This window comes from Borostomias antarcticus, assembly GCF_949987555.1.
Source record: "Borostomias antarcticus genome assembly, chromosome: 6".
Lineage (NCBI taxonomy): Eukaryota > Metazoa > Chordata > Actinopteri > Stomiiformes > Stomiidae > Borostomias > Borostomias antarcticus.
Genome location: NC_140239.1, coordinates 21373330 through 21389587, shown reverse-complemented (window position 1 = coordinate 21389587; position 16258 = coordinate 21373330). Strand labels below are relative to the sequence as shown.

At 43.5% G+C, this 16258-nt stretch overlaps 2 protein-coding genes across 2 annotated transcripts; one reads left to right on the top strand and one right to left on the bottom strand.

The window, feature by feature from the left end:
* Positions 1 to 3945, bottom strand: sf3b6 (splicing factor 3b, subunit 6). Its single transcript, XM_084439748.1, has 4 exons — positions 3807 to 3945; positions 3297 to 3415; positions 1721 to 1859; positions 1 to 601 (listed from the first exon to the last, which is right to left on the bottom strand). Exons 1-4 carry the CDS (start codon positions 3834 to 3836, stop codon positions 512 to 514), a joined length of 378 nt encoding a protein of 125 aa, XP_084295874.1. The 5' UTR covers positions 3837 to 3945; the 3' UTR covers positions 1 to 511.
* Positions 3946 to 5571: 1626 nt separating this feature from the next.
* tdrd6a (tudor domain containing 6a) lies at positions 5572 to 14830 on the top strand (the record flags this gene model as incomplete). Its single annotated transcript, XM_084440058.1, has 8 exons — positions 5572 to 11227; positions 11327 to 11451; positions 11568 to 11645; positions 11914 to 11990; positions 12084 to 12167; positions 12611 to 12656; positions 14498 to 14540; positions 14778 to 14830. The coding sequence occupies 8 exons, from the start codon at positions 5572 to 5574 to the stop codon at positions 14828 to 14830; spliced, it is 6162 nt and encodes a 2053-aa protein (XP_084296184.1).
* Positions 14831 to 16258: the final 1428 nt, after the last annotated feature.

The window sequence follows — 16258 nt, the reverse complement described above, 5'->3', positions numbered from 1 at the left end:
TGTGACTCCAGTAGTATAGCCATACACTTTTATAAAAGGACCTTTTATTTTACAGACAGCATATTTTACAAAATCAGAAAATTAAGGAAACATAACTGACAGTTTGGTGCACCTGTTCATATCTTACTTTCCCCCGCAATGTGTTGATACTTGACATACAGACAGATGTTCCATTAAACAAGATTGCATATCTACTGTAAGTCTATCAAAAATAATCACCATGAATGACTTAATCAACAAAGGACCCTTAAAACAAAATAAAGCCATAAATTGTCAAATGGAAAACTTCAATTACAATCTATCAATGATGATAAATGTGTGCACCATTTATCATGCGACAAAGTAGCATTGCTAAAATAAACTTGAGCCTTCTTGACTTCAACGCACGATTATGACAAGTCTAAATCACCAAACACAGTTGGATAAGAAATATACGACAGGTGAATGTGTACAGATGTGTATATGCCAGCTAAAGAGTACTGAGGGTGGGTGTGAGAGGCCTTCAAGACGTCTACTTGGGCGGGTCTGTGTTGATGCCATATTTCTCCTTGAGAAGCTTCAACTGCTCCTCCTTCTTCTTCGTGTCCATCTTCTGGAAAGCCTGTTAAGAGTCAAAAAGATATTCAGTTGTTACTACTGTTCATTCTATGCATTACTTAGAGCTGATAAATAAATGTAATTGATGGCAGTAAAAAACAATCGGAGTCTGGTAATGAGTTTGTAATGTAATTCCGATTATAATTATTTTTACTATTTTGGTTCTTGAGGTGGTATTTTCATAGTGATCTTTTAACACTGGAGTCAATGGATACATACGCATTCTTTCACCCAATTGTATTAAGTCTTTACTGATATGGCTGCTGACGATTAAAGCAAAAAGGGACGTCCCCTTGGAGGGACTGTCAGCCCCCCTTAGAGGAGTGAGTTTCACCAGCTACTCGCTACCACAATGTCGAGGGACTACCTCACTCCACGAGGGCTCACGATTCACTCGGTTACACTTGCACTTCTCTACTACATCAATCAATCAAAGCTTTATTTGTATAGCGCATTTCATACCCAGAGGCAACACAATGCGCTTTACAGAGAACAAGGGAGGTGGGCATTCGACCCACTCTCTACATATTCCAGAGGGAAGCAAAAAAACAGTAATCACCCGGGGGCCAGATAAGTGAGCTGTAAAAATACTACATCATGAAGGGATGGTGCCCTGTCCCTGGTTGATGATGTAATTCTACTGACACTTATGCTGCTTTCCAGTTGCCTCAGGAACTGGGACTTTCCTAGCACCCTAGCAAAAATGTAATCTAGAACACTCCCTGAACTTGGATTCCCACCGTGTTAACTCAGGTGGAGAAAAATCTACCCCAACCAGACCCGACCACAACCCCAAAGTCAAATCAAAATGGCTGCTCCGCGCATCAACAATAAGTGAAAGCTGTAGTAAAACTGATTATTAGTGCTTGTGTCTCCTTAAATCAGTCATACACACAGTAGTGTCCAACTTCTATCAGTGGAGTATGTTGCTACAATGGCTAACTTGGCTAGAAATACAAGGATCAGGCTGAGTGTGTTTTCGCCTTGTTTCTGGAGCACAGACAACTCGGGCATGATGTCAATCCCTGGAATCCCAGGAATTACCCTGTATGTATTGTACTACGACAACATGAAGGGACGCTGCCCTGTCCCTGGTTGATGATGTAATTCTACCGACACTCACCCTGTTGGCGTTGTAGTAAAGAACCACCAGGTATCTGTTGCAGACGTTGAAACCAGACAGGTGGTCGCAGGCGTTCTTGGCATCGAAGATGTCCTCGTAGACCACATATGCTGTCCCTCTTGACTCTGGTGTATTCCCCCTGAAAAAAATCACAAGATGTGGAATATGAATCATCGCAAAACATTTACAGAGGGAACACCTCGAGAATAGCCTGGCTTCGCCAGACCCAATACGCAAAATGCAAAGGGTCTGGAGCTACTGAGTTTATTTTCAATTTCCAAGGGGCATCATCAACAGTCACAGACTAAATTGCCTCTGGACGCAATTGGATAGACCTATAACCAATCAGAGCAACAAAACGTGTTAGTCGTCGTATAATTGTATCAAATGGGTAGTCGTAACAAATGCGCTCCATTTTAGATAAATGGTTGTGATTGGCATGGGAAATATCTGCCGGGTGGAATTCAGTCTAATGGGAGCATAACCAGACTGATCTGCAGAGAGAAATAGAATGGGAGCTCATGTGATCAGGATGGCAAAGCCAGGCTAACTCAACAACACTTGTCATCTAAGAATGAAACTTTTTTTCAATTTCAATCTCTCTCCACACCTTCAACCTTTTAATTAATGTACATATAACTCATATAGTCTATAACTTATGTACAGCCAATGTCAATATAATTTTATTTATATAGAATCATTCATACAAATCAATGTAGCATAGTGCTTTACATAAAAGGAGAAATGTTAAAACGGTATGCTTTAAGATCTTGCTTAAAAATGACCACGGTCTTAGACATTCTCAGGTCCTCTGGCAGGGTGTTCCAAAGGCTGGGGGCATATGGACTAAAAGCTGCCTCCCCATGCCTTAGTCCTGGCTCTAGGGACCATTAAAAGGTCAGCGCCAGAGGACTTGAGGGACCTATTGGGTGTATTTGGTATATTTTAAAAGCATATCTGATATGTATTATGGTGCTTGATTATGTAATGACTTGAAGACTAATACAAGAATTAAAATATATTCTAAAACTAACAGATAATCAGTGCAGTGATGTGAGCCTTCCTTCTGGTCTTTGTAAGAACACGTTCTGCAGCATTTTGAATCAGCTGGAGTTGACTTATAGCTTTTTTTTGGTAGGCCTAGGCCAGACAGGAGAGCGTTACAATAGTCCAACCTGCTAGTAATAAAAGCATGCATTAGTCTTTCAGTATCAGTCTGGGAAAGGAAAGGTTTAACCTTGGTAATGTTTCTTAGGTGATAAAATTAGGTCCTTGTCACATTCTTGCACCATCCACTGAGTCAAATAGTATGTGACAATGTACTTAAATGTGACAATGCAACTAAACGGAATTCTGGTTGTGGTCCTGACTTCCAGTATCAAATCACATGGGACTAGCATGGGATCGTGGTTTGGGACTGAGTTAATATAATTCTACATGTAAGCCAAGATGGTGATTTACATGTTTAATGAAGTTCACTTCTATTGTTATTTAACGACGTACTGTTTTGAATACACTATCAAACATTAGGTAAGCACAATAAACAGTCGTGTTTTTGAAAGATAAGGCAACTTACACTCGAATCTGACGAATTGGTCCATATTTTCCAAATATGTCGTACATTTCCTCCGCTGTGATCTTGTATGGTAGGTTTCGTATGTACAGTATTCTGTTTACTTCAGGAGGTAATCGTATCTGCGGAAGAAAGGAAATGCTTGTCTTCGGTTAGCTAGCAAACTTCAGGCTACTAACTGCGACGAACAGCGTTAGCTATCTGCTAACAGAGCTAGTGCAAGCTAATGCTCCTTAATCAGACAACTTGTTCCATGGACCAATATACATGTTTTATGGATTCTAGTATAGAGAAACGTCGTAATATGTCCAAACGAAAAGCTATAGAAATCGAATTACCAGTCCAGCTAAATGACAAATTGTCACGTTAACCTGGCTAGCTGACTAGCGCTACACAGTCAGTAGCTAGCCCGTTAGCTTGCTAGCTACCACCAAGCCACCACGCCAGAAATAATATCGATTGATTCCCACTAGTTAGCTATAATCTCAAACCTCAAGCAATACATTAACTTACGTTAGCTCGTTTCGCTGCTTGCATAGCCATGATTAGATTTGTTCTGTTATAAATGTAGATAGAAACAAATCACACAACAAAAAGCTCCGACCGCTGCTGTCGCGCTCGGTGTGACGGGACGCATATCAGTGACGTGTGGCGTCAGCGACGCACATCCGTCTACAAAAATTCAAATCAACTGTTGAACTGCAAAGGGCCCAGGGTCAAATACACGAATGTGTAACGTTACCCCATCTCAAGTCGTTTGGCCTTCTTCCGTCCTTGAAAAAGTTACCGATCTGACATAAGTAAATGTTGCGCAATGGAAATGTCGTGTAATGCATAATTAAATCTTCTCATCCTGCCACAAGGCACAACACGCTGAAAAATATGGATATCAACATTGAGTCATTAGTTGGTCGCTTAACCGTCCTACATTAATTTAGTTTGGAACCGAAAAGGGCCACCCGACACCAGATTAAAAAAAAGTAGCTTCCCATCGCCAACTCTCACCCGCCGCGGCACAACGGCTACGCGGGACAGCAAGGCCGCCGAACCTTCCAGTCATCAACGTTAAAACCCGTCAAATCCAGCGTTCGTTGTTAGTTGTGTATCCAAACTTGATCTATCAGTTATAATTTCAGAAGTGAACCAATACGTGAGTATATCCTAAAAGTTACCATGCATTTTCATTTTACCATCGTTCTCAGTTAATAATTTGCTGACGCTATGCTGACTAAAATGTTCTGTGGTGATTTGATGCAGAGCCTCGTGCTAAAACGTCATGCAGCGTTTTGTTTAGAGTGTATTGCTAGCGAATCAACCAGCATCATGCAGGAGAGGCGTTAGCTAGTTGTTAGATGTTTAAGTGCATTCCTAATTAGCTTGACGCCAAGGTGGCGGCTAACGTTATAGTCTTTCTCGCATATAAAACGATGTCAAATGTACTACTTTAGGCGCTAAACGGCCAGCTAAACGGGAGCTAACCAGCGGAGTAGGTAAATTAGCTATCTAGCTAACGCAAGGCCTCTCTAGCGTAACTAGCTAACATAATCGTTCAATGATCTTAGCAAAGTTCTGCGTTTGACCAAGTCGGGACTCGGTTTCGTGTAACATGGTTTTAGTCTCGTTGATAGAACTGAAGCTATGAAGTCACATCCTCTGTTGAATGTGTTAATTTATGTTGATTTTCTTCCATGCATTTTAACTTGTAGCTAGCTAGCTAGCACACTGTTAATTGGGATAGTAGAGACATTAGTACCAGTGGGCGGAAGGGCTTTATTATTGTTTGACATTAAAAGTGATGCTTCAGCTGGCAGTGATGGTACCTGGATTTAGTTTAATTATACTGCCCTCTCATCCCCCATCACTGCATTGTTATTGCATTCAGAGATTGGTCATCCAGTATTATTTCTGATGATTTTTCTCACTTTTTTCTGCCCTTTTCACCCTCATACTCATTACCATACATCCATCCCTCCCTCCCTCTCCGTAGTGTCTGGAACTGAAGTTCAGTAAGACTTGGCATTCCTGGGAAGGCAACAGGAGCTTCATCTTCCGAGTTGAGAGGGTGTGTGTGTCGACTCCACATCAGATGGTGAGTGTAAATTAAAGGTAATTTGAAATTAGAAAGCTTGCTGCTGCAATTACCATACACAACTAGGAAATATTCCAGTTATTTTCTTTTCTTATTGTTGTGTCTTCTTGTCAACAGAGCATAGTCTAACATCTGTCAGTCAAGGGAATTGAGCATTGATGGAAGATTAGATCCCTTTAAAACATTAAAATGTGTTCAATCCCTGGACTCCCGACACCTGGTTCAAATGTGTCAGTTCTCATCACCAGAGTGAACTTGAATCCTCTCTGTGTTTTTGTGGAGCTGTGGGGAAACTTTACTCAAGAGAGGAAAGCCAGCTATCAACGGCTGAGAAAAGACATTCAGTTTCCCAGAGAAACCTTCCGTATGCTGGAAGGAAATCCTGGAGACCTGTGCTTGGTCCAGGTGTTTGAAACATGGTACAGGGCACGCATAGTCTCCAGAAATGACTCCAACTACAACGTCTTTCTCATTGATGAGGGCAGGACCCTTGGCGCCACCACTAGCATGTTAGCATGGGGCCAGGATGAGTTCTTCCATCTGCCGCCTGAGGTCGAATTCTCTGTTCTCTCTAATGTGTTGCCCCTGTCAGCTGAGAACAAGTGGTCCCCAATGGCCCTGGAATTCCTGAAAGCCCTCTGTGGAAAGACAGTCACTGCTTATGTCCAAGATGTCCTGGTGCCCCACAGAACATTCCTCCTGGACATCCCCAGCATATCCAGGCAGATGTTTGAGATGGGATTTGCCAAGAAGATTTCCACTGAAAAATTCAAGCTTTTTGTTTTGAGGTCACTGCAGCCACACAGCGGAGCCGAAAAGTCCAAAGAATCTCAGCAGGTCTCCATGAGAAATGACCCACTAGACCTCTATGAACAGATCGAAAAGCAACAGCAGCACTACATGTACCCAGAACTGCAAACGGAAACAGTGGAGACAGTTATCGTCACAGAGGTCACAAACCCTCTGCGTGTCTTCTGTCAGCTGAAGGTGTTCTCGCAAGAGCTGAGGAAGCTAACTGAGCAGATCACTCGTCACTACGAGGGCAGAGTCACGACAGGCTTCGTCAGACCTGAAACCCTGGGCTCACCATGCGCCTCAAGAGGTAGTGATGGAAGGTGGTACAGATCTGTTCTACAGCAGGTCTTGCCAGTCAACAACGTGGTTGAGGTACTGCATATCGACTACGGAAAGAAACAGTTTGTCCAATCGGAGAACATCCGACCACTGGCGGCCGAGTTCTTCAGGATGCCCGTTGTGACGTACGTCTGCTCCCTCCATGGCATTATCGACAAAGGAATTGGATGGACAGCTTCCCAGATCGACTATCTGAAATCTCTCCTCCTGAACAGGACTGTGATCGCAAAGTTTGAATACCAGAGTCTCTCTGAGGGTGTGCACTACGTGACCCTCTATGGTGATGAAAATATGTGCATCAACAGCCTGTTTGGCTCTAAGGCAAAATGTCTGCTGGAGAGTGAGCAATCTCATGGAAATTACACTGTTTGCAGCAGCAACTCTGCAACAAGACCTCAACATCCAGCTGGAGTGGAAAGTAATGGAAATGAACTTCCCCTTAATGATGTCAAGGAAACACAGGTGACGTTCCCGGTTGAAAATCTCCAGCTCAACTCCTCCCATGTGGCAGTGGTGCAGCATGTGAACAACCCATCAAAGTTCTGGATTCAAACACAGAGATATGCCAATGAGTTTGATCAACTGATGAATGACATTGCTGATATGTATAGCAACCAAGACAGTGCAGACATGGTCAAACATCCAACAGTTGGTCTTTACTGTGCTGCCAAGGCAAGCGATAACACTTTTTATAGAGCAACTGTGTGTGAAGTCAGCAGCAGCCAAGCAAAGGTCTTTTTTGTTGATTATGGGAACACAGAGATGGTGGAGTGGTACAACCTCAGGGTCCTTCCTGACAGGTTTAAAGAGTTGCCGGCATTAGCGTTGAAGTGTCGACTAGCTGACATTAGACCAACAAATGGAAAATGGAGTCATGATGCTAAGGTTTTCTTCACAAAAGCAATAGTGGACAAGATCCTTTTAGTGCATGTAACAGAAAAGTGTGATGATGGCTATGTTGTCCAGCTCAAAGAATCATCAGGAGATGAAGAGAAAGATGTTAGCAAGCTGATGTGCAGTTCCAGCTATGCAGTGAAGGAGAGCGCAGAGAAGCTCACTCCCAAAGTCCCCAGTGGGCCTGTTGTTCTCCCCACAACTCTGAACCCAGAATCAATTTCTTACAAGACAACGGGGGGCATCACAACCTCATCCACTGTGAAAGAGAGAACTGCCTTTGCAGAGCATTTATTCCCGATAGGAAGCTCAGTTGAAGTCAACGTCTCCTACATAGAAAGTCCAAATGACTTTTGGTGTCAACAAGTGAAATACTCGGGGCATCTGAAGCTACTCATGGAAGACATCCAGGCCTTCTATGCAGACAGCCAGTTTCAACCCCCATTGGAAGCAGCTTGTGTTGCCCGCCACCCAGACAACGGGATGTGGTATAGAGCCCTGGTCATCCGAAAGCATGTTACAGGTCACGCCGATGTGCTTTTCGTAGACTATGGTCAGACGAAGACGGTCTCCATGCATGATCTGAGGAACATCAACCCAGCCTTCCTGAAACTGAAAGGTCAAGCATTCCGATGCAGCCTGTACAACCTCATTCACCCCACTTCCCAGACCACTTTTCACTGGACAGAAGATGCCATTGCACAGTTCCAGAACTTTGTGGACACTGCAGTATCCAACTGTGTGGTCCTGAAGTGCACCATATATGCTGTCATGTACGATGCCCAGAAGGTGGTCTTCAATGTGGTGGATCTGGAAACACCCTTTGAGAGTATCTGCAGCCTGATGGTTCAGAAACGACTCGCAAACCGAGCCCCTGCTAAGAGAACCCCTCCTTCCCCTTTTAGATTGGACACCTACTACTACTCCACCCACGGCATCAAAACAGGCACTGAGGAGGAGGTCCGTGTGACAAGTGTGAAAAGTGTCAATCACTTCTACTGCCAACTGCAAAGGAATGCAGAGACTGCTGAGGGACTTTGCAAGAGTGTCAATGCACTCTGTCATCAGCTGGAGAGGTCCAACTGTCCCCAAACATTTGGAACAGTGTGCTTTGCGAAGTACAGAGACGGACAGTGGTACAGAGGACAGATCAAGTCCACACAGCCCTCCATCCTGGTCCACTTTGTGGATTATGGTGACATGTTAGAGGTTGACAAATCTGACCTGCTTCCAATCCCCATTGAAGCCAGCGAGATCATGTCCCTCCCTGTGCAAGCTGTCGAATGTGGGCTTTCAGATATTCCAAGTGACGTTTCTAATGAGGTGAACAGCTGGTTCCAAACCAACATGACGGACCATACATTCAGGGCTCTTGTGGTGGCAAAAGAGCCTGATGGAAAACTACTGGTTGAGCTTTACGATGGAAAAACCCAAGTAAATGCCAAGATCAAAGAGAAATTCCACATTGAAATGCACAGAGTGAAAAAGGTTGTGCATCAGGGATATGATGCCAAGGTCAGGAAATCGCAGGATGCACCCATCACTGAGGCGCAAGCCCCCAAGACCATCCATTGGTCTATTCCGAAACAAGCTGGACCAATTGAAGAGGGCCATCAGAAAAGGATTCCTTACTCAACACCTTACAGAACACCACACCAGAGGCAGAATGATGTTGGAAATGACACTGAGACAGTAGAAACCAGTATCCAGTTGACAAAAGCCATCCCTCAGACAGAGTCCAAATCCTTCATAACCCCTAAATCACCTCTCCGCCCGACTCAACAGGATTACTATATGGCACCAAAGGCCAAGGTGCAAACCCTCCCAAAGTTATCAGACCTGCCCTCAAAATGCATTGCATCAGGTATGGAGGCGGATGTCTTTGTTTCGCATTGCAACAGCCCCTGGAGCTTCTTTGTGCAGTTGGTCAAGGAGGAAGATGACATCTTTTCCATTGTGGAAAAACTCAATGATGAACAGCTGACTGCTGAGACCATTGACCTCCAAGACTTGCATGAAGGTGACTTGGTCAGTGCAGAGTTTCCAGAGGATTCTTCTTGGTACCGGGCAGTGGTAAGAGAAATGTCAGGAAATGGGAAAGCTCTTGTGGAGTTCATAGACTTTGGAAATACAGCCACTGTTTTAGTCTCCAAGATGTGTAGACTAGACAAATCCTTCCTAGAACTGGCCAGGTTTAGTATTCATTGCCTGCTGAATGGAGCACCAACCCAGGAAGAGAAAGATGATCTGAACCATGAAGTTTTGTCCAAATTCAGAGAGGATGTCAGTGGAAATGGTGGCAAAGAGAGGAAATGCAAGTTTCTGAAACAGTCTGGATCAGTGTGGGAAGTCAGCCTTGAGGACAGTGGTAGGCGGATTACATGCAACACACCTTCCAAAGGCCCAGTGACCTCATCTGATTTGACACCAGAGAGCACAGGGAGTCCCAGTCAAGCGACAGAAAAGCATCAACGAAGCTTCTCTACAAGAGACGGTGGCAGCCAAGACGTGGCACCAGAGCAATGCCCTTTGGGCAACACCAAGTCTCTGTGTTACTGTAAAATTGAGATTACAGAGGGACAGACCATGGAGGCCTATGCCTCAATCATCGCTGGCCCTCAGTCCTTCTGGTGTCAGTCAGCTGATTCAGAGGTGCTTGACAAGATCACAGAAACGGTCTCTAAAGTCGGCAGCGTGGTGGAGTACAAACCTGTCGATGCGGGCACCCTAACCATCGGCAGTGTGTGCATTGCTCTTTTCACAGATGATGAGCAGTGGTATCGCGCGGAGGTCATCAGAAAAGGAGATGTCCTATCCGTTCTCTTTGTGGACTATGGCAATGAGTCCACTGTCGACATGAAGGATTTACGAGCAATGCCACCTCAGCTGTATGACACTCCTCCACAAGCTTTCCTGTGCCAGCTCGGAGGATTTGATGTTACCCAAGGCTCCTGGGACGACAGTGCAGCAGACCGGTTGTCAGAGCTGATAATGGACAAGTCTCTACACTTGAGCGTCCTTAGTGTTTCCAGGGGTGTAGAGGAGGGTCCTACCACATGTTTTGTCCAGGTGGAATGCGAAGGCCAGTTGGTAAATGAGGCGATGAAGGTCTACTGGAAGAGCTCGAAAGAGGACAAAACTGATGCCACCAGTGAGTCAACTCACTTTGATACTATTTCACTGCCATCTGAATCAAAGCTGACCATAGAGAAAACAGCTTTGACTGCTTCCTGTCTGCAAGAACCATCTGAAACCACCACAGGTCAAGAAACAGTTGATGTATTAGCTCATAGTGAAACTCATGAAGAAGTCCTTGCATATGATGTATGCTCTGATGAGCAGCAGAATGACTCTGTGATCCCTCCAGTTAGAGATTACAAGGATGTTCAGGAGGACACCTACCTGGCAAGCACCATTGAAAATACAGTGTCTCTCGATGACCTTAGCCAGAGGAGTGACACTGAGTCAATCACAGACCTGCTTGAGGAGCAAGATGGAGATGGAAGCATTTCAGTAATGGGGCAAGCAATCAGTCTGGACGACTCGGAAGAAGAACTATACATTGATGAGAACCTTGAAGAGTGCTCTCTGTCATCAAGTCAAGATGACATCTATGAGGATGTCTTCCGCCTGCCTGCTGCCCTTGAGAGTACAGAGACAGGTCCCACTGCCCCAGAGGAGCTCAAAAGCAAAGATGAGGACTCTCAGGTTGGAGTTGAAGAACTGGAAACTCTGGGCGGAGAGCTTCAAAGCATAGCCGAGGAGCTGGAGACCAAAGACATGGATAAGGAGAACAACTCTGATGTTACTGAGTCTGGTGAGTTGGACACTGCAAATCGTGAATTATAAATTATGTAGAATTGTTGATGCATGTTGGTTTCTTAATGATGATCTGTTTTGGCCTTTGGTGTTTCAGAGTATGGTCGACTTAAGAGGGCTGGGGAGCACATTCATGTTGGGTCTTCCTGTATAATCTGGTCGCCATCTAGAAATAAGTGGTGCAAAGCAAAGATTCTGAAAATCTATGAGGACTCCGTAAAGGTAAGAAAGAGAACTGTCCCTTTATTCATGTATGCGCTTGTTAACAAGCATTGATGAGCCTGCATGCGTCTCGTCAATAGGAACCTCAATATTAGTCTGAATCTCTCTGACTCTAGGCTCTTCTGGTTGATCATGATACTGAAATGGTGATAGACCTGGAGAATATCTTTGATGTGTCGTCTGAGTCAGAGCAGGTGTGTCATGGCATTGGCAAATTGCTTTACCTGTCATGTCCACATGGAGATAGGATTTTATAACTGTTTTTGGATCATTCAACCAATACATTGTTGATGTTTATAGGTTGAACAAGACGACAGTGCTGAAGGATTTCAACATGGTGAGTTAGTCTCAGATCTTGTCTCCATCTAGTTGGGGATTTCCACATGCCTGTGCCGTTGATAAGCCTAGTGTGCTATATGGTTTTAAATAATGTTGGCCAACATTTGTCATAATTGTTTCCAGACCAAGATGGGGATACTAGTGACAGTGAAGACACAATCGTCGGAGAAGATCCTATCAATACCGGCACAGAGGAAAATGTAATATAAATGATTGTATTTTGCCATTTAACACCAACATGGTGGGTATGCTTGAACCTCAGAGACTGACCAGACTGATTTTGTTTCAATCAGGCTCTTGTGGCAGACCATGAGGCAGGGATGGCGGATCCTCACCCTCACCAGATATTTGATGCAGCATGTGCAGAGCCAGAGCAGGTGGGTCTCCATCTCCATAAGTGCACAGTGACATCTTTCTATTAAACTTAAAGGATATACTTGATATGTCACTGTTAACACGCATAACAATACTGACTGATCACAGGTCCAGAGTGAGCTCTGTCAGTCCAACGTATGTGCACCATTAGGAGAATGTAATGGTAGGTGACCTTCCTATATACTATAAATACAGCACTATAGAGAAATTGCTGCCTACCACAGTTGCCAGCGATGGTTGTTGAGTTGAAGTCACTTGTGGATGTAAATATTTTCATAGATGTGCATGCAGAACAGAGAGTTGAGATTGACGAGGCCGCTACACTGGAGGTTGTATCTAGTGTCCCAGCACAGGACAAGGTAACAAAAAGAGTGGTGTGGTCACACTGCATTTACTTATTCATTTAGTTAATATACTGACACACATTACTTCTGTTCTCTTATAGGCTGAAGTTCATGAAGAAGAGACTCGTCCTGTTGAACAAGATTCAGGTATGCAATTATTTATTTGAGATTTGATTTGGCTGTGAGTTGTTAGCTTTTGTTTTTCTGAACGAGAAAAAAAAACTGATCTAATGTTCAATTGTTGATATCAGCTCTTGACACCGATGTGTCTGGAGAACAAGTGGTCAAGACTGAAGCAGCAGTTGAAGTGGAGATTCCATCCAGTGGTCTCACACAAGACGACAAGGTAAACATAATTATACCAAGTTGTCGGAAGGACAGATTTGCATCAAACTATCTTTAAAATGAAATTACACTATGATAATTTGTTCCCCGTAAGAACGAAGTGAGCGCAGAGGAGACATCCAGTCGTGACGGATACTGTTTGGGTATGCTGTATTAACTTCAATGATAAAGCAGTTCAGGCCTCCTTTCAATATATCTGCTTTGAGATCGATGCTTTAACAGTCACTGTATATAAAGCAGCTTTCTTGTACCAACCTGTACCAAGTTTTCTTTGCTGTCACCCTTTCTCTTTTATCATATTTTTATTGGATGTGTGTAGCATGTGCTCATGAAGAGTTTGAAGAGGGGGTTGAAGCAGCGATAACGTCCTTTACTTCTACACAGGACAAGGTAAAAACTAAATGACACTCACAGGGGTGTAGGGTTGGTTTTTCACCTTCATCTCTAGACTATTCATTAACTGGGGAGGGGAGGGGGGTATAGTATGCAAATGTAAAAATGTGAGGGGAACCCCACTCCAACCCCACTTTAGCTGAGTTATACCCCCTGCACACTCTCTACAACTCAGGGTGCGTTAAGTAGCTGAGCGCTCAGTCAGCGGTCACTGATCAGAATTCACTTAACGGGTTGCTCAATTACACTAACTGTGCTGCTCAGGGCACAAGTGAGCAGTTTTTAACTATGATCTGTTTGAGCCAAACACCACGCCATAATCATCATCACTGAACAAAAAAATAAAATAAAGATGGATGCCGAAAGGATGCTGGTACGCCTGTCGGATGGCAAAATAAATACATCCGTTTTTGTAACCGAAGAAGAACTTTGACGTATAAGTGAAGGTAAATAAATAACATTACATTCTCGCCATTTGGACCTACGTTAGCTATAGTGGCAGAAAGACAACAGGTGGTGATTAAAGTTCTTGTCTCCTAGTAACTCAGCGCTGTTAGAGCAGACTGTTCAGCGCTCAGAGTGAGCATTCGCTCACTGAACACTCAGCTACTTAAAGGACAATGCTCGTTTTTGACAACCTGGACCTTATTTATGACATATTATAAGACGTTTGAGTCACCGAGATCACTTTGGTGTAGTTCGGAGGCATGTAGAAGAAATTTAAAATCCAGCGCGAGCCAGTATATCCATGTAATGGCAGTGGTCGGGGCACTTAGAATGCAGTTTCTAAAAATCTATTTTCGGCCGCGAAACGGTTGTTTTCATCAATCTGTCTTGATGAATCGCTAGTTGTGCTTACATAGAGCATAGGTCTGTTGTGTTGTTTTTCACATGCCTCTGTAATATGATCTTTAGAAACGTCTTTAGACACGAAATAGCTTCCTCACTTGCTCCAGCACGCATGCGCACAGCGTGCTGGAGCAACGATTGCGCGCTGTGCGAATGCGTGCTGGAGCAAGTGAGGAAGCTATTTCGTTTTGAAAGACGTTTCTAAAGATCATGGCATGTGAAAATTTGGATTTTGGGATTTTTAACTTCTTCTACATGCCTCCGAACTACACCAAAGTGATCTTGGTGAGTCAAACGTCTTATAATATGTCGTAAATAAGGTCCAGGTTGTCAAAAACGAGCATTGTCCTTTAACGCACCCTCAGTTCTAAAACTGATTCTAATTCTTGTCTTTTTAAAAGGATGATGTGCTGCTGGAAGAGGCATCCAGTCTTGAGGATTTTGGTAAGTGATCATACCTGTTGGTCAATTAAAACATCCAGTCGTGAGGTTTTGATGGATAAACTCTTTGGGGCAGTTCACAGGTCTTTTGCTGTTGTATCATCCAGTATAAAAGGGAGATATAAATTGAAAAGTAATCATGATAGATTGCATGTGAACTGAGCTGCATCTAATCAATAGTAGTAGTCTGGTAGCATACTATGCACTGATAACTCCTATCATTTTTTCTCTCCTATTCAGAGAGCCGACTGTGCACTGTGACTCACCTTAGTCTGAAAGTAGAGGACAACTGATGAAGACCTTTTAGTGAGCCACACTTGTCTCAATCAGCATCAGTTGGAGGCATGAGTGACCAAAGATAACAGATTGCAGATGTCTTTGGAGTTGATTGATTAATTTGTTCTTAGGAGTTTGATTTGTTTTTGCCAGTTCAGTTGCATTTGGGTTATCAAGCATTTTCAGTGAATTTGCTTATTTTCACTTATTTCATATTTGAAAACACCCACAGCCTCCTGTGGTTTTGAAGATTGCTTTAACATGTTGCAACTGTTGAGTTTTGACACTTATAAAGTAATCCTAGTAGAACACCTAATTAAGGTTGTTGAAAACTTTATTTTGTATGCACTTTCAACTGCTTGTACCAGCTAAATCTATGTTAATACTGCAAGATTGTAACTGTTCAAAATAAGTTTAATTCATTTTGTATGGTTGTCAGTGTTTAAAAAGTGCAAGTAATTCTAGGTGACTGAACAAAGTTTCTGATATGGAATGCCACAGAATTGAATTGTGCAGACTTTTTTCTGTAAATAAATAAAAAATAAAAAACATTGTGGTTTCAGGGGCGAGTCTTTTTGTTCAACTACTAATTGGCCATATACTGCTCTCCTGTGCACAGGGATGTTAAGCAGCACTGCAGCGGCATCACAGAGCTGTGCAATGTCATCGGTACTTCTCTACATTACCAGGTTCGCTGCACCATATAACTGCTGAATCTGTTTTTTTCTCTTAGTGGCATGTTCATACACTAAATGTTTCAGCCTGATGCAACCTCCAGTGTGGGCATGATGTGCCGTCTGTGCGTGATGGCTCTTCTCTATAGAATCTACTGTATAGTGTGTACTGTATGTGTGGGTGTGCACATTGTGTGCTGGGTAGTGCGTAATACTATCACAAATTGGCCATTTAGTTGGCCCTAATTTTAAAATCTTGTCACCTTGGGCTTGGGACCCCCGCCGGTACCCGTGCCAAATATGAATGCTGTCTACCCAACGGTGTCTGAGGGAAATGGAAACAGATGTGAGAGGAGATGTGAAATGTGTTTGAAACAGGAAGGGGGGTAGTCATATGACGAGCATGAACGCACTATACACAACCACAACACAAGACACTAGTCTGAGATCAGCCAGTCAGCAGTGTTCCATATATGTTTTTCTCTTTAGTTGTCCTCAACATACAGGACTAAATGTTGTAAGACTCATAAGACCACTATTTCTAGGGACTAGAAGGTTGTAGGGGGGGGGGGGGGGGGGTAACAGTACATAGGACAGAAATAAATGACGGTGAGATATTAGGGATAGGGCACATTAACCTAAAGAGGTTTAATACAATTGGACCCCCTCGAAAATGAGATGATGCATCTCAATGGGCTATCCTCAATAAATTTAAATTGCTGTATTGTGATGTCATAATGGGATGTTAGAAGATGTCACTCTTCATGACTA

Coding starts and splice junctions, on each gene's coding strand:
- sf3b6 (XM_084439748.1), bottom strand. CDS start 3,836: ATGGCTATGCAAGCAGCGAAACGAGCTAAC. Junction 3,416..3,806: donor AAGCAGCGAAACGAGCTAAC/GTAAGTTAATGT, acceptor TTTCTTCCGCAG/ATACGATTACCTCCTGAAGT. Junction 1,860..3,296: donor CCAATTCGTCAGATTCGAGT/GTAAGTTGCCTT, acceptor GATTTTTTTCAG/GGGGAATACACCAGAGTCAA.